This window comes from Heterodontus francisci, chromosome 1 (genome assembly GCF_036365525.1).
Source record: "Heterodontus francisci isolate sHetFra1 chromosome 1, sHetFra1.hap1, whole genome shotgun sequence".
Classification (NCBI taxonomy): Eukaryota; Metazoa; Chordata; class Chondrichthyes; order Heterodontiformes; family Heterodontidae; genus Heterodontus; species Heterodontus francisci.
The window spans coordinates 187257531-187284584 of record NC_090371.1 but is presented as its reverse complement, the minus strand read 5'-3'; the positions used below and the strand labels follow the sequence as shown (position 1 = coordinate 187284584).

At 43.7% G+C, this 27054-nt stretch overlaps 1 protein-coding gene across 1 annotated transcript in view; it reads right to left on the bottom strand.

Annotated features, from left to right (window-relative positions):
- Positions 1 to 422: 422 nt before the first annotated feature.
- LOC137352436 (EF-hand calcium-binding domain-containing protein 14-like) overlaps positions 423 to 27054 on the bottom strand; it is a 70939-nt gene continuing 44307 nt past the window's right edge. The window contains exons 6-11 of the mRNA XM_068017906.1: positions 24431 to 24604; positions 17643 to 17732; positions 11544 to 11730; positions 11104 to 11190; positions 2218 to 2394; positions 423 to 846 (exon numbers count right to left, since the gene is read on the bottom strand). Of these exons, the coding sequence (XP_067874007.1) occupies positions 842 to 846; positions 2218 to 2394; positions 11104 to 11190; positions 11544 to 11730; positions 17643 to 17732; positions 24431 to 24604 (720 nt within the window). The 3' untranslated portion in view covers positions 423 to 841. The remainder of the gene's footprint in view (positions 847 to 2217; positions 2395 to 11103; positions 11191 to 11543; positions 11731 to 17642; positions 17733 to 24430; positions 24605 to 27054) is intronic.

The following is a 27054-nucleotide window of genomic DNA, read 5'->3' as shown; positions in this document are numbered from 1 at the left end:
CTGAGAGAATCACAGTGGCCCATGTGCAGTGCATGAAGTTCTACAATGCTGGCACTTCACTTCAGTATTGCGAAACTCTTGCTCAGTTTACACCTGAGCACACAACTGAGCTGATTTAAATCTCATCCAGCCTCAAAGCAAATCAAAATGGATGAGGCATACTTTGAGGGTTCCAAGACTGATGCTAAGAGGATGAATGTATGCAACTTTAGAGGAAGAGCAGCAGAAACCTTGGAAAAGTTTGTGAGGTTTCGGTGAACCAGTGGGAAAACCTCAAGGGAAATGCACACCTGTATTGTGGCTATTTCCTTGTATGATCTTTCAAATAATTTTTCTGAAGAAAATGTAGAGAGTTCATTATGCTTGGAGATGTAACTTGTGCAGGAGTTGCTTTATCAATGCAAATAAAACCATAATATGACTTTCAAAGGAAGAGGTTTATTTTGTCTTATCTAACAATTATTTTATGTCATTACTTGTTAGAACTGTTACATTTTTTACATTGCATAATTGAGGCAAATTGTTTATAACAAAGCATGCATTCTAAACTAAATATGAGTTATGTAACATTTAATATTTTAAAACCTGAAACTACAAAAATTGTTGGGTTAAATGCCACCAACCAAAGATTTTTTCCACACTATATAATAATAATTATATTAAAGTAGGTTTATTCCATGTTCTAAGTCTGGTAACAGTATGTCTAATTTAAATAAAACCTATATCATAGTTAAATTGTGTAGATATTAGTGCAAAGCATTAACATTTTAGTTTGATTTTGAACAGCAATAACATAATAATTGTGTAGATATCTGTTCTTGATCAAGTTGATTTGACAGCTTTATTCTGGAAAATAAAAATGATAAATAAATATTCCCATCTCTACATACTTGTTTAATAAAAATCTGGGTAAATTAAAAGAAAACTTTCCCAGTTGTTGGCTTCTTTTGCCATTTTTAAGTGTTTTAAATCTTTACTCAGAAATCATAATAAACAATACCAACTACCTTCCTCCCCTGCATCCTCCACTCTTGCCTCAAATTCTAGATGTGAGGACCCCATGGTCTACATTTTTTAAAATTGAGGCCTTCTGCTTGTTTGCCTCTAATCCTCCAATTTGTTTTTTCTGTTAATCTCCTCTCATTCAAACTCCATCTCCCACCCCTTACACTGCTGCTTCTCATCTTTTTTGGCTCCATGCTTGCTGACCTGGACATATCTCTCCATTTCTTAAGGGATTATTTCCAACCTTTTTAAAACTGTTGTCTAATCCCAACTCTTATCTCCTCTATCAAGACAATCTACCAATCTCTAACAACTGCCAGCACCCAAGTAGCTCTGATAATGATTCAGTCAACCTTCATGGCTTTTTTTTTCAGCCTGAGCACAGCAGAATGCAATGCTGGATAGAAAGCACAGGTTTGAAAGAAAACATCAAGTCTCACCATCTGCCTCTGGAATGTTAGCATTGCATGGTCCTATCTCATCCTCGCTACTGCTGAAAACCTGTTGTATGTCTTCATTTCATTGAACATTGTGTCTAATATCATTCCACTTCCTCCCTTCACAAATTCCAGCTAATCCAGAATTCTAAAGCCTGAGTAGTTAATGATTTTTGCATTTTAAGGGAATAGTTTTTCCACGGCTTATAGTCAATAGATTTATTTGCATATTTGATCAATTTTGGTTGATAGAAGCAGAAGATTTTGTGTGATTTGCACTACCAAATAAGCATGCAGAGCAATATCAGCTTCTCTAAAATTTATAAAATTTTGATCAATCCATAAACAATTAGGTCTTCAGTCTAACAGCCCCACTCCCAACCTCATCATGGGAACATCATTGATGAAGCGGCTGAAAATGGTTGAGCCACGGACACTTCCTTGAGGAACATCTGCTGTGATATCCTGAGCAATTCTTGCTCTTCAGTGGCTCTCCCAGATATTCAACAGCAGTTGCTGGTGCTAACAGTGGTAGGTCTGTTTTTCAGACATTCCTAATGTTTGACTACCCCCACCTCCTAATAAGAGAGAAATATAAATTGCACTAGTTAAAAATAATTGGTCAAAATATTTTAAATATAGCAAAATCACTCCTATGATTTAAAATTATATAAAATGTAATTCATAGTTCCTGAAATCATCTTGTTTTTGGTAATACTGTCAAAGGGCTTTCTTGAAATATGGCAATATCTAACCATTGTTCCAAAGTTTTTACCTTGTAGTCCTAAAGCATTTATCATTTCTGCATAGGAGAATCTGTCATCATTATTTTCATCAAACTGTTTAATTTCTTCTTCTGTTGGTGCCCATTGTCCAAGATTATTCACTAGGTCCCTATATGTCAGGTAGCCATGTCCAGTCCAGTCTGCTTCATAGAAGAAGGACTGGAGTGCTGTTGGAAGACAAGGTGCAAGCATATTGACCAAAAATCTGTTTTTCACATTATCAAGTTATCAGATAATCTTACTTGCATCACATCACTAAAAATAAAAGCAATAAAATAAACATAACTATACAGAAACTGAAATTTCGATAACATTTATTACAACAGTTACATTTTACAAATATTTTCACTGGAAAATGCTTTGCCGAAGAGAAATATACTGCATAGGGCAGTGAAATTTTGAGATATGTGCTTAGAATTTCCTGATATGTGCTGCTGGAGGCTAGAGCTCCTCGATGGGAGTGTGCATTATTTAAACTTTGGAATATGTTATTAAATACAGAATATCAATTCTTTGTGAGAGTTATTCTGAATTTTGAAGTGATTGGACATTGGCATCAGTTCTGGGGGAGATGGGGCCTGTACAGGCTGGACGGGTTACACCAGAACAGAGCCGGAATCAATGTCCTTGCGGAGCTATTTGATTGTGCACCTTGTTTTTCCCTAACAGCACTAAGAATTGGGAGAGACAGACAGAACTAGAGTAAGAAATAGTAAGGCATAAGGTGGGGTCAGAGTAAGAGGCAATGCAATAAGGCCTAAATTCGGTTTGCTATGAACGGATTGTGGTAAATAAGGTTGGTAGGCTGCAGGCAAAGGTAGCTATGTGAAAATATCACGTCATGGCGATAACGGAGACCTGGCTCAAAAAATGCCAGGGCTGGGTACTAAATATTCCTGGATGCAAGGTGTTCAGGAATGAGAGAGAAGGAAAGAAAGGAGGAGGGGTGGCAGTATTGATTAAGGATAATATTACAGTGCTGGAGATAGAGGATGCCCTAGAGAGTCAAGGACAGAATCTATTTGTTTCGAGCTAAGAGATAATAGAGGTACTATTATGCTACTGGGTGTATTCTACAGGCCATCAACCAGTGGGGAAGATATAGGCAGGGATTTTTCCCTTGGAGGATGGGAGCCGGCCACCGACTAAAAAGTCAGTGGCGAGCCCGCTTCCACCTGCCCTGGGGATCCGACCCACATTTTGCGCTTTCCCGACCTTTAATTGTTCTGAGGTGGGACTTTCACCTGCTTGAGGCAGGAAGTCCCACCTAATAGAGCTGCTGGCCAATCAGCAGGACAGCAGCTCTTAGTCCCAGCAGCGCCACTGGGAGCGGTGTTGACTGCTGGAACTGCAACTCAGCTTCGCGATGAAGATGTCAGGGAACCCGGAAACAAAAGTAAATTTTTGTTACCTTGCTGGGGATGATCAGTCGGGCCCTGGCGAGGCAAGGGTGGTCGATTGGGAGGATGGGGGGGGTGCGTGTTGGGGGTGGTTGGGGCAGCAGGGGCGGCCCACCGTGGAGCACAGGGTACCCAATCATAAGGGGCCCCACACCCAGGCTGTCAGAGAGCCCCTTGCTTTTGTCAGGCGGCTTCTCTCAGGCCTGGGCTGCCCGACTAGCCATGGGTGAAATCCCCGTGGCGGCGGGCGGAGGTCCTTAAGTGGTTGTGGAGTGGCCACTTAAGGGCCTTGATTGGCCTGGGGATGGCGGGCCGTTCGCCACCACTGCCCTGCGTAAAGTGGCGGCGGAGGTGGGAGCCAGGTCGGGAAGTGCCCCCCAAGCCTGCCGCTCCATTTTACGCCACCCACCCACCACATTCCCACTCTTTGGGGGAGGGCATAGAATTCCGGCCATAGAGGGAAAAATATGCAAAGAAATTATAGAGGTGCAAAAACGAAAGAGTAGTTATAATAGGAGAATTTAATTATCATATTATAGACTGGGAGAGTAGACACCGGAACATAGAAAATAGGAGCAGGAGTAGACCATTCGGCCCTTCGAGCCTGCTCCGTCATTCATTATGATCATGGCTGATCATCCAACTCAGTAGCCTATTCCCGCTTTCGCCCCATACCCTTTGATCCCTTTAGACCCAAGAGCTATAGAAACATAGGAAACAGGCAATAATAATAATGTAAAGAGAAGAGATGGGAAGAGTTTCTGAAGTATATTCAGGAGAATTTGCTAGATCAGTACGTTGTCAGGCAAACCCCCCACTTGCTAAGACTGAGGCACACATTATTTTGCCACATGAACATTAAAATTTAAAATTGCAAGCCCCTGACTGGAAAGACATTTGCATAGTAACAGACAGTGTTGGAACAATGGGGACCCAGTCATTGCTTCCCCAATACACAGAAGAAGTGATCAGACCATTTTTTAGTCACATGACTGACTGACAGAGTTTTTTTGAATTTGAACTTCCAACAGGGAAAGAAATCAGTAAGCATTTTTCTCCTGGGCTGAGAACACCTCTCTCCTGTCTGCTCTCATCTCGCATCAGAAACCATTAAAGACATATGAACACTAAGAGAGAAAAGTCTCCAACAGTGAACAAGGTTTAAGAAGAATACTGGGCCCCAAAGAAAAGCAAGTCTACCTACAATAAAGGATTACAGTGAGCTCGAAGCACAGTAAAAACCCCTTTTCAGAGATTGCCTCAACTATTTTTCTTCTGTCGCCATATTTTCTCATTGCTATGTTGGACACTGATTTAGTGAGATACCTAGTGTTCTTTTTTGCTTGCACAAGTAATCAATGTCTGTTTTCACACTTGTTGTGATGTGGAGTATTTTGGATAGATGTTCATCTGTTAGGAGTGAGCTTGATTGTGCTCTCTCCCTCCTCTCTCTGGGCTGGATTTGAAAAAAAAATGGTGACCCGCACACCACAAAGCTGCCGTGATCTACTGTGCGGTGGCTCATTTTAATACCTGGGTCAGCCTGCCCCCTCCATGTGATTGGGGGACAGGCTGTCTGATGCCGGCAATAGCGCCAGCTGCCTGTGTGCAGTGCTGGAGCTATTTTTAAAGGGCAGCCAGGCCTGCCGGTAAATTTACATTTTTAAAGAGATACATCCCCCCCAAAAATGTATGGAATAGAATTATAACGCCCGTTTCCCAACCCCCAATAACAAATTAAATATGTGCCCTTTTCCCCCCAAAACACTCATCTTTGGAATATGACCTTCCCACACCGCCCAAACTGTACAAAGTTAGCAATTCACCCCTTTCCACCATCCCCTACGCTGATGATGATTATTTGACTTTGTCCACCACCAACCACCCCTCCACCCTAAAAATCTTAACTTCTCCCCACCAGCGTTACACCTACTTTCCCCAGACAGGGAATTGAAGGCTCAAAATGAGGTGTCAACCTGGTGAAGCTACAACACAGGACTATCTGCATGCCAAACTGCATAAGCAGCATGCGATAGAGCTAAGCGATCCCATAACCAACGGATCAGGTCTAAGCTCTGCAGTCCTGTCACATCCAGCCATGACTGGTGGTGGACAATTAAACAACTAACTGGAGGAGGTGGCTCCACAAATATCACCATCCTCAATGATGGGGGAGCCCAGCACATCAGTGCGAAAGATAAGGCTGAAGCATTTGCAACAATCTTCAGCCAGAAGTGCCGAGCTGATGATCCATCTCGGCCTCCTCCTGAAGTCCCCAGCATCACAGATGCCAGACTTCAGCCAATTCGATTCACTCCGCATGATATCAAGAAACGACTGAAGGCACTGGGTACTGCAAAAGTTATGGGCCCTGACAATATTCTGGCAATAGTACTGAAGACCTGTGCTCCAGAACTTGCCGCACCCCTAGCCAAGCTGTTCCAGTACAGCTACAACACTGGCATCTACCCTGCAATATGGAAAATTGCCCAGGTATGTCCTGTACACAAAAAGCAGGACAAGTTCAACCCGGCAATTACCGCCCCATCAACCTACTCTCAATCATCAGTAAAGTGACGGAAGGTGTCATCAACAGTGCCATCAAACAGCACTTGCTTAGCAATAACCTGCTCAGTGATGCTCAGTTTGGGTTCCGCCAGGGCCACTCAGCTCCTGACCTCATTACAGCCTTGGTTCAAACATGGATAAAAGAGCTGAACTCAAAAGGTGAGGTGAGAGTGACTGCCCTTGACATCAAGGCAGCATTTGACCGAGTATGGCATCAAGGAGCCCTAGCAAAACTGAGGTCAATGGGAATCACAGGGAAAACCCTCCGCTAGCTGGAGTCATACCTAGCGCAAAGGAAGATGGTTGTGGTTGTTGGAGGTCAATCATCTGAGCTCCAGGAGATCACTACAGGAGTTCCTCAGGGTAGTGTCCTAGGCCCAACCATCTTCAGCTGCTTCATCAATGACCTTTTTCAATCATAAGGTCAGAAGTGGGGATGTTCGCTGATGATTGCACAATGTTCAGCACCATTTGTGACTCCTCAGATACTGAAGCAGTCTGTATAGAAATGCAGCAAGACCTGGACAATTTCCAGGCTTGGGCTGATAAGTGGCAAGTAACATTTGCGCCACACAAGTGCCAGGCAATGACTATCTCCAACAAGAGAGAATCTAACCATCTCCCCTTGTCATTCAATGGCATTACGATCGCTGAATCTCCCACTATCAACATCCTAGGGCCTACCATTGACCAAAAACTGAACTGGAGTAGCCATATAAATACCGTGGCTACAAGAGCAGGTCAGAGGCTAGGAATCCTGAGGCGAGTAACTCACCTCCTGACTCCCCAAAGCCTATCCACCATCTACAAGGCACAAGTCAGGAGTGTGATGGAATACTCTCCACTTTCCTGGATGGGTGCAGCTCCAACAACACTCAAGAAGCTCGACACCATCCAGGACAAAGCAGCCCGCTTGATTGGCACCCCATCAACAAACATTCACTCCCTTCACCACCGATGCACAGTGGCAGCAGTGTGTACCATCTACAAGATGCACTGCAGCAATGCACCAAGGCTCCTTAGACAGCACTTTCCAAATCCGCGACCTCTACCAACTAGATGGACAAGGGCGGCAAATGCATGGGAACACCACCACCTGCAAGTTCCCCTCCAAGTCACACACCATCCTGATTTGGAACTATATCGCCGTTCCTTCACTGTCGCTGGGTCAAAATCCTGGAACTCCCTTCCTAACAGCACTGTGGTTTTCCCTACCCCAAATGGACTGCAGCGGTTCAAGAAGGCAGCTCACCACCACCTTCTCAAGGGCAATTAGGGATGGGCAATAAATGTTGGCCTGGCCAGCGTCACCCACATCCCATGAATGAATAAAAAAAAGTGCCGGCCGCCGCTCTGAAGATCGCGGCGGGCCCGTAAGATCCTAGGTAAGTGCACGTTGATTTATTGATTTTATTAATTTGCATATGGTAATGCGGGTCCCGTTGTTCAGCGGCAGGGAGGCCACCACAGTGTCTCGCCGCTACCGGGAAGATCGGGCCTGGCCCTCTCGGGGTTGGACTCCATGACGGCCCTCTGCTGGAATGATCTTCCAGCCCCAGCCCACCACGGAGCTTGAAGGCGGGGGCATGGCAAAGTCCCGCCCTTTGTGTCTGTCTGTCTGCCTGTCTCTCTCTCTCTCTCTCTCACTCTATTTTCCCCCCTCTCTGTTTCCCCTGTCTCTGTGTTCCCCATCATGCATTGTTCCTCTCCTCTCTCTGTCATTGCCTCCCCTCTTTGTGTTGTTCCCCCTTGTTATTTCCCCGCCATGTCATTTCTGCTCTCTCTGTTTCTCCGTTCTCTCCGTTCCCCCTGCTTTCTCTGACCCCCCTCCCTGTCCCCTTCTCCCACTCTCTCTCCCCCCCTCTCTTCCACCTCTCTTCCTCCCCCTCTGTCCCCACCCCTTTTTCTCTCCCCCTCTAGCTCTTTCCCCTTTCTTTTCCCACCTCTCTTCCCTCTCGTCCACCTATCTCTCCCCCCTCCTCCCTCACTCTCCCCCCCTCTTCTCTCTGTCCCTCCCCACCCCCAACCATTGCTGAGATCGGGATCAGCGCTTCCGAACTTCGGACAGCTTCAGGGATTTCCAGCGGGCTTTTAAAAAAAAAAAAATCAGAACCCACCAGTAAATCCTGAAGCTGTTCGAAGTTCTGAAGTGCCGTTCCAGCTATCAGCTGTGAAACCTACAGTGCGATTTTTTATTTAAGGCTGCTCTGCTCAGAAAGAAGCAGCCAATGGGAAATTTCTCGTCCCTGAAATTACCAGTCATGGAACTCAACATCTATTACGACAGACACTGGTGTATGTGTAAGGACACGTTGCTGACCCCTGGTGCCAGAGGACTGGAGAATTGCAAATGCTATACCCTTGTTTCAAAAAGGTTGCAAGGATAAGCCCAGCAACTACAAACCAGTCAGTTTAACCTTGGTGGTGGGAAAGCTTTCAGAAATTATAATCCAGGGCAAAATTAACAGTCAGTTGGATAAATGTGGATTAATCAAGATAAGCCAGCACAGATTTGTTAAGGGAAAATCATGTTTTATCTAATTTGATTTGAGTTTTTTGATGAGATAACAGATTGGGGAGATGAGGGTAATGTGGTTGATGTGGTCTACATAGCCTTCCAAAAGGCATTTGATAAAGTGCCACATAAACAGACTTGTCAGCAAAGTTGAAGCCCATGGAATAAAAGGGAAAGGGCCAGTATGGATACATAGTTTCCTGAATGACAGGAAACAGAGAGTAGTGTTGAACGGTTGTTTTTCGGACTGGAGGACGCTATACAGTGGGGTTCCCAGGGGTCGATATGAGGACCACTGCTAATCTTGATCTATGTTAATAACCTAGACTTGGGTGTGCAGAGCACAATCTCAAAATTAGCAGATGACACAAAATTTAGAAGTATTGTGAACTGTGAGGAGGATAGCCATAGACCTTGAGGTCATAGACAAGCTAGTGGAATGGGCGTTCAAGTGGCAGATGAAATTTAATGCAGAGAAGTGGAAGTGATTATTTTGGTAGGAAGAACAAGGAAAGGCAATATAAAATGACGGATACAATTCTAAAGGAGGTGCAACAGCAGAGGGACCTGGGGGTATATGTGCACAAATCGTTGAAAGTGACAGGGTAGGTTGAGAAAGCGGTTAATAAGGAATACAGAATCCTGAGCTTTATAAAGAGAAGCATAGAGTACAAAAGCAAGGAAATTATGGTAAACCTTTATAGAACACTGGTTCAGCCTCAACTGGAATATTGTGTCCAATTCTGGGCACCACAAATTACAAAGGATGTGAAGGCATTGCTGAGGGTGCAGAAAAGATTTACCAGAATCCTTCCAAAGAAGAGGGACTTCAGTTATGAGGATAGATTATCTATAGTTCCCCTTAGAGACGGTTGAGAGGAGATTTGACAGAGGTGTTCAAAATCATGAGGGGTCTGGACAGAGTAGATGGGGAGAAACTATTCCCTTTGATGGAAGGGTCGAGAACTAGAGGACACAGATTTAAAGTGATTGGCAAACGAACCAGAGCCAACACGAGGAAAATCTTTTTTACGCAGCAAGTGGTTAGAATCTGGAATGCATTGTCTGAGAGTGTGGCGGAGGCAGATTCAATTGTGGCTTTCAAAAGAGAATTGGATAATTATCTGAAGAGAAAAGATTTGCATGGCTACGAGGAAAAAGATGGGGAATGGGACTAACTTGAGTTGCTCTCGCAAAGAGCCGGTACATACATATAATAAAAGCAAAATACTGCGGATGCTGGAAATCTGAAATAAAAACAAGAAATGCTGGAACTACTCAGCAGGTCTGGCAGCATCTGTGGAAAGAGAAGCAGAGTTAACGTTTCGGGTCAGTGACCCGGTACATACATGATGGGCCAAATGGTCTCCTTCTGTGTACTAACCATTCCAAGATTCTATGGGCTGGATTTTACCTTAGGCGGATGGGAATTCGCCACCGGCGTAAAAGTCGGTGGCCAACCCGCTTTCACCTAGCCCAGGGATCCATCCCGCATTTTACGGGTCCCCAGGCTTTAATTGTCCTAAGGCAGGACTTCCACCCGCTTGAGGGAGGAGGTCCCGCCTCATTGAGCTGCCAGCCAATCAACGGGCCGGGAGCTCTTAGTCCCAGCAGCGCCACTGGGAGCGGTGGCCACTGCTGGGACTGCAGCCCAGCCGACCAAATGGAGCCAGGAGACGAAGTAACTTGGCATGCCTCACCAGGGAGATCGGTCCTTCCCTGGTGAGGCTGGAATCGTCGTTTGGGGGGAGGGGTGTGTGTCTTGGGTCCCGGGGGTGGGTTGGGAGGCGGGGGTGGCCCTCAATCGGGCCCGACTACCATGGCACCCCCCGGCACACGGAAAGGCCGGCAGCTATCGCTGGGCAGCCTTTCACGTCCCCAGCACGCCCGCTTGCCACGGGTAAAATACCCGTGGAGGCGGGTGAGGGCCCTTAAGTGCCCATTAAGTGGCCCGACCGTCATAAAGTTGACCGTAGGCAGTAACGGGGCGGGTAGGCCGCCCAGAGCCTTCTGCTCAATTTTACGCCGCCCCCGTGCCACCATCCGATCCGCTAGGGCGGTGTAAAATTTAGCTCTATGATTCTGTTGACAATTTTATTAGCATACCAGTGGAACTCCCAAGGTGATGCTCATGGTGACTCAGCTTTTTAGAACCAAGGGTTTAAGTGATTTTAGGCACAATGTATCATGAAGGTCAATCATAACTGAATATGTGAATTTCTGTTTTTATTGCATGGTATTCTGAGATTTATTGTAGTTGCCTGGGGAACAAATTTTCATTTATGCTGTGTGTGTGCATAAGTTCATGTTATGGTTTGAGGCATGGCAAAAAAAAAATGACTCCTAAAGGAGGGGCTATTCAAAACAGAATAAAATATTAATATATTTCCTACCTTTTAGATTTGTTATTGAAGAGATTGAAATGATATTTCTGATTGCAGATGTATGTATGGTGCCCTCTGTAGTTGATGTCGGGGCATCTGGAAGCAAAGTAATAAATTTATTGTATCACCGAAATGCAAACTTAAACTGCAATGGTCTGAACAATTAAATGTAAAACTAAGAAATACCATATTGGCATCTTAATGTTTTAACTTTCACTTATATAAAATGAAGCATTGCAAATTAGGTATTGAACTTGGTGTGTAAATGTCATTTAAAAAAAATCTATTCGACTTTTATATTACCCTAATTATTCTCTGAAATACATTTTCGATATTATGATTATGAAGTACTTATAAAGCAGTTTACTGGTAGATGGACAAACTCTGCAACTCGGTCTATCATAAATCAGTTTCTCGATTAGGCAGTAACAGCATCCATGAGTGGTTACCTAGATTTTCATCATCCTCATGGCTCATTAATGATGTGACTTTGATACTTTCTGTCTGCTGAGGTGAGTATGGAGTACTTTGAACTTGGACTTGTGCAGAGGGCTGGCTTGTGCGGTTCAATGCATCTTCGCTTTGATAAACCTCATCCCTTAGCTGGGAGATCTGTCGGTAATTGCTATCCAATTCCTACAAGAAATAACAAGGCACTAAATGTTTGGAAACACAAGTGATCCAGTAATACACCCAAACTTCAGCATCAATCATGAATTTGCATCAATTCACATAGCAGCACGAGAAATGTAAACAATTTTCAGCCGAAGATACCTGACAATGGTTTAGCACCAGTGTTCTGGAGAATCCGTGTGTGCCAGGACAGTCTTTACCAGTTATACTGCTCCCCTATATTAGCATATTTGTTCCTGCAATATGCATAATCGAGGTAAATTTATGTACGGGCTCTCCCAATCACTCAACGTAACATCAACAGAAAGGCTGATGATCCCTGCAGAAATTCACCCCCCAATATATTTAAACATAGGTCAATGCTTGAATGCATTATACTTATTAAAAAGGAAAAGAAGGTTAATACAGAGTGACTGTCTCACTAGGGGTTGTATGTGGAATGTTGTTAGCTCCAGGACACAACATTCATGAATAAGTTTATGGAAGGCAAGCAATTTTCAGAAACTTAGTGGTGTTCGGCTTAACTTGGTTGAATTCATTCATTCCGATATTACAACAGTGGCTACACTTCAAAGTGTTCAATTGGCTGTAAAGCGCTTTGGGATATGCAAGGTACTATATCATTGCAAATCTGTCTTTCTATCTTTGAGTTCTGCATCTAAAACATCACAGCATGCACGCATTTGATTTAATCCTTGTTACTTCCATGTAGTTTCTATAACTCACTAACAATTTATTTTTGCTTGCATCTCAAAGGACACTCTTTCCAGAGCTAAGTTAAGGGACTTTATGGTTCTATCCAACTGAACAAGATGGTTTTGGAAAAAATTGGGAAATTTTAAACTTCATTTATTTTTCTGTTATTTTAGAGATTGAAAAGATATCATCAACCCAAAACCCAAATTTCAGATTAGATATCAGAACACATTCTCTTTCACACTATAGCAACATGTATTGGTTTGGGCCAATGGAATAGTCTCCACTTTCCTGGATGACTGCAGTTCCAACAACACAAAAGATGCTCGACACCATCCAGGACAAATAAGCCTCCTTGATCAGGACCCCAACTACCACCTTAAACATTCACTTCCTCACCACCGGGGCACAGTGGCAGCAGCGTATACCATCTACAAGATGCACTGCAGCAACTCACCAAGCCTCCTTTGACAGCACCCTCTGAACCCGCAACCTCTATTACCGAGAAGAAAAAGGGAGCAGACACATGGGAACACCACCACCTGCAAGTTTCCCTCTTAGTCACACACCTTCCTGATTTGGAACTATATCGCCATTCCTCCACTGTCACTGGATCATTATCCTGGAACTCCCTAACAGCACTGTGGATGTATCTACACCACATGGACTGCAGTGGTTCATGAAGGCGGCTCATCACCACCTTCTCAAGGGCAATTAGGGATGGGCAATAAATGCTGGCCTTGCCAGCGATGCTCACATTCCATGAATGAATAAAAAATATTACAGTGCTTCTGAAAAGCTTTGACTTGTTCGGTAGTCATACAAACATACGAATTAGGAGCAGGAGTAGGCCACTCGGCCCTTCAAGCCTGCTCTGCCATTCAATAATTTCATGGCTGAACTGATTACTCCACATTTCCACCTACCCTGATAACCTTCCACCCCCTTACTTATCAAGAATCGATCTACCTCTGCCTGAAAAATATTCAAAGTCTCTGCTTCCACCGCATTTTGAGCAAGAGAATTCCAAAGACACACAACCCTCTGTGAGAGAACATTTCTCCTCATCTCTGTCTTAAATGGGTAACCCCTTATTTCTAAACAGTGAACCCTAGTTCTAGATTCTCCCACAAAGGGAAGCATCCTTTCCATATCCACCCTAAGACCCCTCAGGATCTTACATGTTTCAATCAAGTTGCCTCTTACTCTTCTAAATTCCAGCAGATACAAACCTAGCCTGTCCAATCTTTCCTTATAAGACAGCCGGCCCATTCCAGGTATTAGTCTAGTAAACCTTCTCTGTACTGCCTCCAATGCATTTACATCCTTCCTTAAATAAGGAGACCAATACTGTACACAGTACTCTAAATGTGGTCTCACCAATGCCCTGTATAGCTGAAGCATAACCTCCCTACTTTTGTATTCAATTCCCCTTGCGATAAACAATAACATTCTATTAGCTTTCCGAATTACATGCTGTACCTGCATACTAACCTTTTGCAATTCATGCACTAGGACACCCAGATCCCTCTGCATTTCAGAGCTCTGCAATCTCTCACCATTTAGATAATATGCTTCTTTTTTAATTCTTCCTGCCAAAGTGGACAATTTCCCACTTTCTCACATTATACTCCATTTGCCAGATCTTTGACCATTCACTTAATCTATCTATATCCCTTTGTAGCCCCCTTATCGCCTCTTCACAAGTTACTTTGCTACCTATCTTTGTGTCATCAGCAAATTTAGCAACCATACCTTCGGTCCCCTCATCTAAGTCATTTATATAAATTGTAAAAAGTTGAGGCCCCAGCACAGATCCCTGTGGAACACCACTCGTTACATCTTGCCAACCAGAAAATGACCCATTTATGCCTATTCTCTGTTTCCTGTTAGCTAGCCAATCTTCTATCGGTGCCAATATGTTACCCCCTACACCATGAGCTTTTATTTTCTGCAATAACCTTTGATGTGGCACCTTATCAAATGCCATCTGGAAATCTAAGTACAATATATCCACCTGTTCCCCTTTATCCACAGCACATGTAACTCCCTCAAAGAACTCCAATAAATTGGTTAAACATGATTTTCCTTTCACAAAACCATGTTGACTCTGCCTGATTACCTTGAAGTTTCCGAAATGCCCTGCTATCACGTCTTTAATAATAGCTTCTAACAATTTCCCTAAGACAGATGTTAAGCTAACTGGCCTGTAGTTTTCTGTCTCCCTCCCTTTTTGAATAAAGGAGTTACATTTGCTATCTTCCCCAAATCTAGGGAATTTTGGAAAATTAAAACTAATGCATCAACTATCCCACTAGCCACTTCTTTTAACACCCTAGGATGATGTCCATCAGGACTCGGGGACTTGTCAGCCCGCAGCTCCAACAATTTGTTCAGTACCACTTCCCTGGTGATTGTAATTTTCTTGAGTTCCTCCCTCCCTTCTATTTCCTGACTTACAGCTAATACTGGGATGTTACTTGTATCCTCAATAGTGAAAACTGACGCAAAATATCTGTTCAACTCATCTGCCATCGCCTTATCATCCATTATTAATTCCCCAGACTCACTTTCTATAGGACCAACACTCACTTTCTTAACTTTTCTTTTTAAAATATCTATAGAAACTCTATCTGACTTTATATTTCTAGCTAGCTTTCTCTCGTACTCTAATTTTACCTTCCTTATTAATCTTTTAGTCATTCTTTGCTATTTTTTATATTCTGTCCAATCTTCTGACCTGCCTCCCATCTTTGCGCAATTATAGGCTTTTTCTTTAAGTTTGACACTATCTTTAACTGTTTTAGTTAACCACGGATGGCGGGTCCCACCCTTGGAATTTTTATTTCTCGTTGAAATTCTATCTATTCTGTGTATTCTGAAATATCTCCTTAAATGTCTGCCACTGCATCTCTGTTGACCTATCCCTTAACCTGATTTGCCAGTTCACTTTAGCTAGCTCTGCTTTCATGCCCTCATATTTAAGTTTAAAATATTAGTTTTGGACCCATTCTTCTCTCCCTCAAACTGAATGTAAAATTCAATCATATTATGATCGCTGCTACCTAGTGGCGCCTTAACTGAGGTCATGAATTAATCCTATCTCATTGCACAATATCAAGTCGAGTATAGCCTACTCTCTGGTTGGCTCCAGAACGTATTGTTCCAAGAAATTATCCCGAAAACATTCTATGTGCTCCTTGTCTAGGCGACCTCTGCCCATCTGATTTTTCCAGTCTATATTTTCCTCCACATAAGATCAGGTGGCAGGTTGTTCAACCTTGCCCGTCTAAGAGTGAAGACCAAAGTACGGAAAGTCCTCATCAGGGACCTCCTCTTTGCTGACGATGCTGCATTAACATCTCACACTGAAGAGTGTCTGCAGAGACTCATCGACAGGATTGCGGCTGCCTGCAACAAGTTTGGCCTAACCATCAGCCTCAAGAAAATGAACATCATGGGACAGGACGTCAGAAATGCTCCATCCATCAATATCGGCGACCACGCTCTGGACCACGTTCAAGAGTTCACCTACCTAGGCTCAATTATCACAGTAACCTGTCTCTCGATGCAGAAATCAACAAGCGCATGGGAAAGGCTTCCACTGCTATGTCCAGACTGGCCAAGAGAGTGTGGGAAAATAGCGCACTGACACGTAACACAAAAGTCCGAGTGTATCAAGCCTGTGTCCTCAGTACCTTGCTCTATTGCAGCGAGGCCTGGACAACGTATGTCAGCCATGAGCGACGTCACAATTCATTCCATCTTCACTGCCTCCGGAGAATCCTTGGCATCAGGTGGCAGGACCGTATCGCCAACGCAGAGGTCCTTGAGGCGGCCAACGGCCCCAGCATAATCCACCCTACTGAGTCAGCGGCGCTTGAGATGGCTTCGCCATGTGAGCCTCATGGAAGATGGCAGGATCCCCAAGGACACATTGTACAGCGAGCTCGTCACTGGTATCAGACCCACCGGCCGTCCATGTTTCTGCTTTAAAGACGTCTGCAAATGCGACATGAAGTCCTGTGACATTGATCACAAGTCGTGGGAGTCAGTTGCTAGTGATCACCAGAGCTGGTGGACAGCCATAAAGGTGGGGCTAAAGTGTGGCGAGTCAAAGAGACTTAGCAGTTGGCAGGAAGAAAGACAGAAGCGCAAGGGGAGAGCCAACTGTGTAACAGCCCCGACAACCAATTTTATCTGCAGCACCTGTGGAAAAGTCTGTCACTCTAGAATTGGCCTTTATAGCCACTCCAGGCGCTGCTTCACAAACCACTGACCACCTCTAGGCACTTACCCATTGTCTCTCGAGACAAGGAGGCCAAAGAACATACGTCGGTCAAAATCCCCCATAATTATCGCTGTACCTCTCTGACAAACTGCCATTATATCATGTGCTACAGTGTAGTTAATGTTAGGTCGCGTGTACATCACTCCCACAAGTGACTTCTTGCCTTTATGATTTCTCATCTCTACCCAAACTCTTCTACATCCTCGTCTTCTGAACTTAGGTCATCCCTCTCTATTGCGCTAATACCATCATTAATTAACGAGCTCCCCCTCCACCTTTTCCTAGCTTCCTGTCCTTCCTAAATGCCATGTACCCTTCAATATTTAGGTCTCAATCTATGTTGTCCTGCAGCCATGTCTCTGTAATGGCTATCAGATCGTACTTATTTATTTCTATTTGCGCTCTCAGTTCATCTGTTTTGTTTCAAATGCAACGTGCATTCAGATACAGAGCCTTTAGTTTTGTCCTTATTCTTTTTGTAACCTCCAGCCTTATCTGTTGATTTACTCTTAGATTTGCACGCTCTGTCTCTTCCTGTCACAGTCTATCATTTCCCATATTAATACCTTTCTCTTTTGCCTTGTCTCTACTCCTTGATTTACCATATCTACCCAAATTTGATCCCCTGCCCCCACTATTCAGGTTAAAACCCTCTCTACTTCCCTAGCTACGTGGCTCACTAGAAGGTGTAGACTGCCCCAACCTTACAGCCATCACTTTCCCCAGTACTGGTGTCAGTGCCTCACGAACCAGAACCCACTTCTACCACACCAGTCTTTGAGCCACACATTAATTTCTCTAATCTTATTTGCCCTATGCCAATTTGCATGTGGCTCAGGTAATAATCTTGTAACACTTTACACTTTAGATATTTGAAAGTACCCAAGGGACAGCTACAAAGAAACAACAGCATGAAAACAATACTAACTTGTTCCAGTTGACTTTGGTGAGATTTCAAATTTTCTGAGATATTATGCATTCTTTCTAATGAAACTTCAAACTGGTCCAGTTCAGTAGCCTATAAAAACAAATAGGACATCTTACTGCATCTGAAAAAAACTTAGTTACAGTTGTCTGAATATGTCATAGTAGCTGCCTCACTTTCAGGTGTTCACAATGTTGTTTTACTTCTGTATGCAATTTTATCCTGTTAAGTTGAAAACAATACTGTATGACAGTTTGGAAGTTTCCTGCAGGCATCCCTGTATCAATGAGTAAGTAAAAGGTTCTGTGGAAATTGTCCACCGTACAACAGTCATGAGTAAAGACAGGTAGAGAGAATGCAGAGATAGCCAAAGGTCTAAGCAGCAGTAGGCTATAAGGATTCAAGATAGTAAAGGCCTGTATTCTATTTCATAGTTTCCTTTACTGGACAAAAAGCAAAAGAGTAGAAACTACCTTAAATTATAACTATTTGATGCACTTTTATCAAATTTCTCATTCCACTATTTTAACAGGGATTATAATTCGCTCCTTTCTTTCTGTCACAGTACATACGGAATTAAAAACCAGGATCATGCACAGAAAATGGTTCTTTTTATTTTGATATACAATTGCCCTAGCATGGACTATGGGCAGGATTTTATCCCCCCATCTTGCCCTTGGAGACAGGAAGGGGGGTGGATGGCAAGCAAAATGGCAAGGGGTGCTGTTAACAACATTGTCCGGGCCGCCTGCCATTTTGTCCAGAGCTTAATGGTCACTTAAGAACCTCTTCCCACCTCCAATCCAATTATGTGGACGACAGAGGGGTGTCCTCCTAGCAGGTTTTGGGGGGGGGGGGGGGGGGCTATCTCCTTTGGGGGAAATCCAGGGCCCCTGGAGGGGCCCCAACAGACAGCGATGGCTGCCCTCCTGGGAATACCCCCCTCTCCCCACCAACCACAACTCATCCCCCATACCCTGTTACCAGAGCCTGCCTGACTGACCCTGGCAACCCTGACCCCACTTACCTATCCTGGGGTCTCTGTCTACACCAGTACTGCAGGGCCTCCTGCAGTACCAGCAGTGGCCATGGCTCCCAGTGGTGCTGCCAGTACTGCAAAGTTGCCAGCCATCCGATTGGCCGGCAGCTCTGGAGGTGGGAGCTTGTCCCTTAAAGAGATAATGTCCCCAATGGTGGGCAGTTAATTGACTGCGCGCCGTTAGGTTGCAATGAGGGTCGGACAGAGGGCCGAGAAGGGCTCTCCCCCCGCCTGCCGTCCCGCTGCTGGGACCCCCGTCGCGGAATAAAATCTGGCGCATATGTCTGGGCCTATACTAATAGACAGGCCAAGTCATTAATTTTACCTATCAGCACCTTATGGAAAATCCTTGTTTTGAATGTCTCCAATCCAGCTTCCACCTATCTCACAGCCTTTGTGACTGGGTCTTTTTTCATTATTCCACCTTGTCCTTCCTGGCTTCCTCCACAGCATCTGATCCAGGTGATCTAGCCATCTTCCTCCATAGTCTCTCCTCCACTGTCAAACTCCATGAACCTGCCCTTGCATGGTTCTATTCCAACCTGTCTAAACACAACCAACCTATCTGCAGTAATAGCTGCTCCTCCTGCCCCTGCTCCGTCACTTCTAGAATTTCCCAAGGATCTATTCCTGACCCTTCCTCTTCTTAATCTACTTGCTGCCCGTGGGTGACATCATTTGCAAGCATGGGCTCGATTTCCAGATGTATGCTGATGACTCTCAGCTCTGCCTCTCCACCACTTCCCTCAGCCCATGACCACCCATGCACAGACTTCCTGGTCCAACATCAAAGCCTGGATAAATCAGCACTTTCTTTAACTGAGCTGGATTTTGTGTTTGACACCTGAGTTCAATACAAATTAGCCAAATATTAGACAGGGATACACTCTGGGTCATGGAAATGAGGGATCATCTATACGAGTGGTCTGAAACACTGGGCTCAAAAAAAAATCTGGGGTAAAAATCCAAAAAATGTTGAGATATGCATTAACTAATTTAAAATTAAGTGCTAAGTATTGTATGATGTCTTTGCGCCAAATTAATTTATACCCCAATAAAGCTTATTTGATAGAAATTTCACAAGGTTTCCTTGACCTCTTCCTCCCCCCACCCCTCTCATCCCACCCCCATAATTTGGTGGAAAGTTGGCAGAAACCCTGAAGAAACTGCATAAGTGTTTTGGCGGAAGATCAAGCATCACTGCAGAAATTCTGGGTGGAAGACTTCTTTTTGATCATGACTGCTTGATGGTTTGAAGGTAGGGAATGACAGTGTGATGATTTTTATGTCTCTTTCCTCTGCAAATGTGATTTATTTCCGAGTACAGACTAGCCAAGGGGTACTCAGTTAGTTTGAAAGCAGATCCGCTTATCAAAATTGTCAGAGAGCCTTGGGTCTGGAATCCACGTACCCTAAATTATTCATCCTTAATCGCTGCACAAGGACAATCACAGTGAAAGCAGTAAAGTATCTGTCATCATACCTGATCCAAAGGGAATGCAGAAGGCAGCAAGACCTGTTAGTTTAAGAGTACACCACTGTAATGTAAGATATTAGTGTTCATAGTAATATAACTGGTGGTGTCTGTCTCTGATAGACCTATCAGGAGTAATTTAGGGGAGGAAAGCACTTTTAATATGAGAGATTTAAAAATGGATAAAAGGTGTGTTCAGCATACTGCATTTTTTTTGCCTAGCCATGAGAATCCATCCCCAAATCACACTTTTTTTTCTCTCTTTTCATTTAAATCATGCATGCCATGTGTAATTGATTCCAATCACTGTGCATGATTCCTACTGTGTTAGTATTCTAGTGAAAAGAACTCTATTAGGATGGGACTCTTAATTGGAAAATTGTTGTGTTATGTTGTTGCAAAACTTATTTATAAAAGAAATGTGAAAGTGAATGCAGTTTGATGGCAGTGACCTAGGTATACTTCAGCACCAGACTAATCCAGGCACTGAACGCTGCCTTCAAAGTTGCAATGGTGGGGTCCCTGGTAATTCTAGTGGAAGAATGAATTTCCTTATAATGGTGTTCTGCTAATATTCTGGGACTGCACACAGTTGTTATCAGCCATGGCTATAGAGGGTATCCTTGCCCTCTCAGGATCCAGGATCTGGCTGAAAGAGCACTGGCAAGTGGGCCGTGTTAATATGAAGGTATCATGGCAGCTGCTTTGTAAGCATTTACTTTCATAATGTGATGCTGCTGGCAGAAAGAAACTGGACATTCCGTGATTGGAATCCATTCCTGGGAATAGATGAGTCTTTATACTTTGTTGAATCCCGTCACGTGGTAAAACTGTACCATGCTGTCATCCTGCCAGTAGTTTGCCATGGGGAAGGTGGTGATCTGGCTTGCACAAGCAAAGAATGCATCTGTGACTTATAGTCTTGGATGAGATGTCACACTCATGAGAAGTGCAGCAATGAAATACAGAACCAAACTGAAGAGTTATAAAAAAAATTGACTTTTCCTTTAAAAAATGGACAATGTGCTGCAAAATGGGCACTGAAGATCAGCCTACTTGGCCTGTATATTCAAACTGTCTCACTATCTGTTAAGGACAAAACGATAAATTCCAGGCTAAGAGGGGTCAATTACACCCACTCTGAAACCATCAGGAAATATCCCTGAATTGAATGGGTTCTTCTGAAACAAAGAAAGTGTGAAGTAGCCACATACTGTTTTGTTGTGTGGTCACAGAGGTGGGGAGGGGGGGGGCACGCGTCTCCTAACAGAGGATAATGTGAGAGATTATTACCTTAAAAAGTAGCTGTCTGGAGAGAGGTGGGGTGTGGGGAGAGATCACGAGAACATCACAGAAAAGCAGTTCAGCCAACAGCTGTGAAAAGAAGTCCAGCAATAAACAAGGAAGGAGCCCTGCTGCAAATTCTACACTTAAACTTGGTGCAGCAGAGAACTGTAAGCGACCACCGCCTCCAGACTGAAGTCTTAACCATCAGAAAACTACAAACACCCAGGCCTGCAACTTTAAAAGAAACTGTCCTCTGAGAAGACTCAACAGATTTACCATGAACCCCGAAAACCTACTTCACTTCAAACCACTTACCCTTTTCCTCTTTATCTCTTTATCTTTTATTGTGTGTGTGTGTGTGTGTGATTGTGCGCGTGTGTGTGTGGTTGCGACCATTTCAGGAATGAATATTGTTCAATGAATAGTTAATCTTCTGTTTTAAACCTAAAAGAAAACCTATTATTGTTTATTTGAAAAATACTAGTAACAAAAACACTTGCTGTGGTCAGTTGGGAGGTGAACAGTGGGAACAAGCCATGCCATCACCCAACTGGCTGTAATATGAGCCATAATTTCTTCCAGTTAAACTTTGGGAAGACTGAAACTGTTGTCTTCGGTTCCCACCACAAATCCCATATTTTTCCACTAAGTCTGCCTTTGTCAGACTGAACTATTCCAATGGCCTTCCGGCCTCCAGCTCCAGGTACTGCAGCTCATCCAAGACTCCGCTGCCATATCCAATCCTGCACCATGTTCCTCTCAATAATCACCCCAAATATAGACTTCTCATTCTTGTATTTAAATCACTTCATAATTTAGTTCCTTCCTGTCTCTTTAACCACAGTTCTGCAGCCACCCTCACTAACCCCACACCCCCACTACCAAAACTTTCTATTCCTCTGACTCGGACCTTTTGTACATTCCCCCTCCCTACATCTCACCTTCAGCTATCTAGGCCCCATGCTCTGGAATTCCTTCCCTAAATTACTTCTTTAAAACCCTCCTTTTCAACCAACCTCCTCCTTTGGCTCAGCATCCATCCTTTTCTGATTATACCACTGCGAAGCACCTTGGAATATCTTTGTACATTGAAGCAGCCATATAAATGCAATTTAAAAAAATTATTTCATGGGATGTGGGCATCGCTGGCAGGCCTACATTTGTTGGCATCCCTATTTCAAGGGGCACTTACGAGTCAACCACATTGCTGTGGCTCTGGAGTCACGCGTAGGCAAGACTAGGTAAGGATGGTGAATTTCTTTCCCTAAAGGACATTAGTGAACCAGATGGATTTTTACAACACTCAATGATAGTTTCATAGCACCATTACTGAGACTAGCTTTCAATTCCATATTTTTATTAATTAATTGAATTTAAATTCCACTAGCGGCCGTGGCAGGATTTGAACCCATGTTCCCAAGGCATTAACCTGGGCCTCTGGATTACTAGTCCACTGATGTTACCACTACACCACCGTCTCCCCCTCATTATCATATTGCCTTGCTTTAAACATCTAGGTACTGTCAAGCAGTAATGTTACTGATGTCTCTAGAGCTAGTCGAGAATGATCTCAAAGCATAAAAATTCAGGGTTGTGGTAATTTTGATGGACAATGCTACTGGAGTCTACAATAGGGATGGCCTGTAGATCAGGTTGCAGCATATGGCATAACTCATTGTTGGTTTCACTTGTGAAGTGCAGATTCCCCACGCATTGCTTTTGGGCCTGATGGAGGTAGAGCATTTAATCTGTATGTTACAGAATGAGAGTATCAGCAACCTGGTGCTAAACACCTCATGTGGTGCCTGATTCTGTATGTTCCTCCTCCTCTTCAAAACGCAAAGATAGAGATGTATTGCGAATGAAAAACCTATAGTATACTCTGTAGAATGGGTGAGGAGGCAAAAACAGAAGCCCCATAGCAGACAGCAAAAAAGTAGATGCTGAAGCAATAGTTTGTCTGAACCCCAAAAAAGGTTTTAAAATATGGTTTCACGCCACCTTTAGAATTAGCTGCTGCGACCCTTTAGAAGTTCAGTAAACCCTCTAAATTAGGGACATCTAGGGACTTGCATCAGGTGTCCTTTATTTGCAGATGCCCTTATTTTCAAAATGGTCATTGTAGGCGCAATAAAATGGATGAGCTAAATATCCCAGGATTGGCTGTATCTCCTGCAGCACTCCTTCCTTTTCATCACTTTCACCTGGGATCAAGTCTAAGTCTGGAGCCCTGCCAGCAGGATGTAATTTCAGTACATTTTCTGTTTGTTGGGTTTCCTAGTTCATTGCCAACTTGGGGTCCTTTTCCATTGAGGAAGGAAAATCATGATCCTGAGATTATTGTCAGCCTGCACAGGATGAGGTGGCTGCTGTTGGGCTGCAGTCCCTGACAAGTCTTGGACAAATTGCAGGCAGGAGAATGGCAATTAACGTCCTGCAGTTAAATACCATAATAAGGCTGCGTGCCTCAAATTTAAACCATCTTCCCAGTTTAACCCTGGTCGGCCAGGTTTCCCAGGCCTCAGGAAACCCAACATATAAAGGGAGAAGAGGACTGCTTTATGCAAACATTAAGTGCCTTCACAACACTGCACGTGGAGCCTTCCCTTTCATATTTAATATTAGTCTCTAACTCATTAGCCTCATCTGGTGAAGGATCCCATGGTCTAATAGTTTCCAGTTTAAGAATCTTCCTCCTCCCATCCCCCTTGTTTCTTCCACTTTACTGGCTGCTCCTCTCAGTACTGCTCCCACTTTGTGTTGTTGAAAGAGATATCCTATTAGTCCCACTCCCCTACTCTTTCCTGCTGCCTGCCCTTCTCTTCCTGAATCTACCTTTCCATTCATCTACCTTTCAACCTACTTGCTGTACAGCAACTCATTTAATTCCATTAGTCAACTGTTGGGACATTTTGATGCTGCACTGCAGGTAAAATATAAGAATATAATCAGCATCATCTAAATAAATGATTAAGAAATATGATACTAAACCTGTGTGTTCACCAGCTCTGCAAGAGAATGCAGATTTGTTTCCATGGATCTGAACTTGTGAGTGAGATCAGATGTTAGGTTGCGAAGCTCATGAATTTCATCCTTTATTCCCATGGAACTGGAGACAGTAGACTCATTCAGTTTGTGCATGAATTTGTACAGTTTGGATAAGTCCTGAAGAAAGTAGAAAAATGTCAGTTTTGTATTTAGTTTCCCCTGATATCAAGCAAAAGATTTTGAGGTAAAATGTATTTTGAAGTCAGCCCTGTCTGTATATAATTTCTGTACTTGTGCAATCTTTACTTGTGAATCAGGTTTGACAATGCATTCTAGTGTTCGCAAGACAGACTGCATTTTCATCCTGCACCTTTTGACAAAGATTTACTTCTTCTCATTGCCATTAGAAAAGAAAATGATTATGACTCTTTGGGAGAGAAAATTATTAGAAAATAAGATATTTAGTCCAGGTTTAACTACACTTGAATCAAAGGGTTAATTGTTCATAGCCTCTAGATTCATACTTGAATGGTTACCACAAAACCATTTAATCTGACTTGATAACAGTACAACCTAATTCAGTTAGTAATTAATATTTACAGTTTCATGTTTTGTTACTTAAAATAACATGTCGGGGGGAATTTTAACTTCCAAAAACGGATGGATTTGGCTCGGGTGGGACGTTAAAATGGTAAGAAACTGAATGCTGACCCCAGCCCACCTACTACCAGTTTTAATAAAGTGGGATGGGGTTGGGCAACTAACCTTCTCTATGCTTCATGCTTAACCACTATTTTAAATTTAACCCTGGATGGCCGGGTTTTTCAGTCCTTGGGAAACCTGGTGGGGCTAAAAGGAGGTGAGGCAGCTGGATCCAGGAGGTAGGTGCCTTTCTCCTTACTTGCTGGATCCAGTATACCTGCTTCATTCACCCCCACAATCAGACACTCCCAATCCTTCCAATCTCTCCCCCGATCCTTCCAATCTCCCCTGACCCTTCTGATCTGTCCCAGGAGACCTCCGATCTCCACCCACTGACTCATCTGATCTCTATGGTGCCTCCAGTCTCCCCTGTGCTCCAATCAACGATCTCCCTCTGGCCTCTGATCTTGCCCTGCAGCCTTTACGATCCCTCTCTCCCTCCTCTCTGTTCCCCTCTGTGTCCTGGTACAAAAGACCTACCCATCCAACAGCCAGCCAGCCAGCCTCTAAATCTGGTTGGCAGGGCCAAGGAAACGTAAATAAAAATGCTAATCAGGACTTGCCGTTAAGATCAGCAGGACCTGTGGGAAACCGATTCTTCTGGGTTTCCCAACCTCAAAAGACTTTCTCCCCATCCCAATCCCTACCTCCGAGTTAATATCCAGCCTGTTATCTTAGTCACAGGCACTTCAATTTGAGAACTTGGACTGTATTGTTTGTGCTACTGAAATCATGTCTCATTCTTGTCAAAATATTCTATTAATGATCAGCTTCATTTGGTAATATATATATAATTGGGCTGAAATTCCACTTATCCAGAGAAAGTGCATTAATGGGAATTAAATTTCTTGCCTTTTTTTCTATGTACTGTCAAATACCCAACCTTACCCTGTTTTCTGAAAGCTGGGATGCACGAATGGGTGACTAAGTGACCAATCTGAAAGCACCTGCAAGAAATGCTGTTCGATTAGTTGAACAGCCTCTTAACTAGCACGAATAACTCAGAGTGTGCCAATCTAGTGGTGGAGTGAGCAATTTCTAAGTAAAATGGAGGAATAGTACAGAAAGTAAAAACCCCGATTTTCAGACAAGAATCTCTTAGCAAGGGTATATAGAATAATATAGAATAGCATTGTGCAGATGCATGACACAAACATGGCGGGAGTATAAGCAAGGGACTCGCTCTGACTGTCAATGCAGGGTTATGTACGCAGAGAAGCTGGCGGGATACTTGAAAACAATAGGTGTCTGACCACAAGTAAAGTGCAGAAAAGTCGATAACAGTGAATAAATCTTCATCACAGCACTCCATCTTCATGGACTTAAAGATGGCACCAATCCAAGGAGATTTGTACTAATTTGGAAAAGGAAGCACAGGCTGAGTCACTGCTGATGGGCGTGGAAGGGGCAGAGGTGGGGCGTAACTGTGTTGTTTGCTGCTGAAGTGCTGAAGGGGGTTTGGCATAATCAAGGTCCCCTTTGAGTTACTTCATGATTCAGACTTCATAGGTCAGCTCTGAAAATGGGAATGCATCATGAGCAGGTGGATTCACCAGTAGTCAGTTGGGATAATGTTGTGCAGCTAAGGTTTCTCTGCTTCACAGACTGCCATTCAGAAACATTTAGCATCAGGAGTATGTGGAGTGGAGGTGTCAGGCAAACAGGCAATGGGCAAAATTGCAGCAATCTCTCAACTGAACTATCATTAATGCTGTCAAGACAATGCTGACCACTGCCCAAGATACAATAAAGGTCAATTTTTGATTCCCTGGGGATAGCTGTTAGGAAGGAAGGAGCAGGAGTCGTGGGGTGGTGGTGGGGAGGTGGGAGGCAGCATGAGTGGGGTAGGAAATATGTGAAATGATTTCTATACTCAGATTGGTGGTTGCTGTCTGGATTCTCTGGCAGCATGTGTGCAGAAGCAC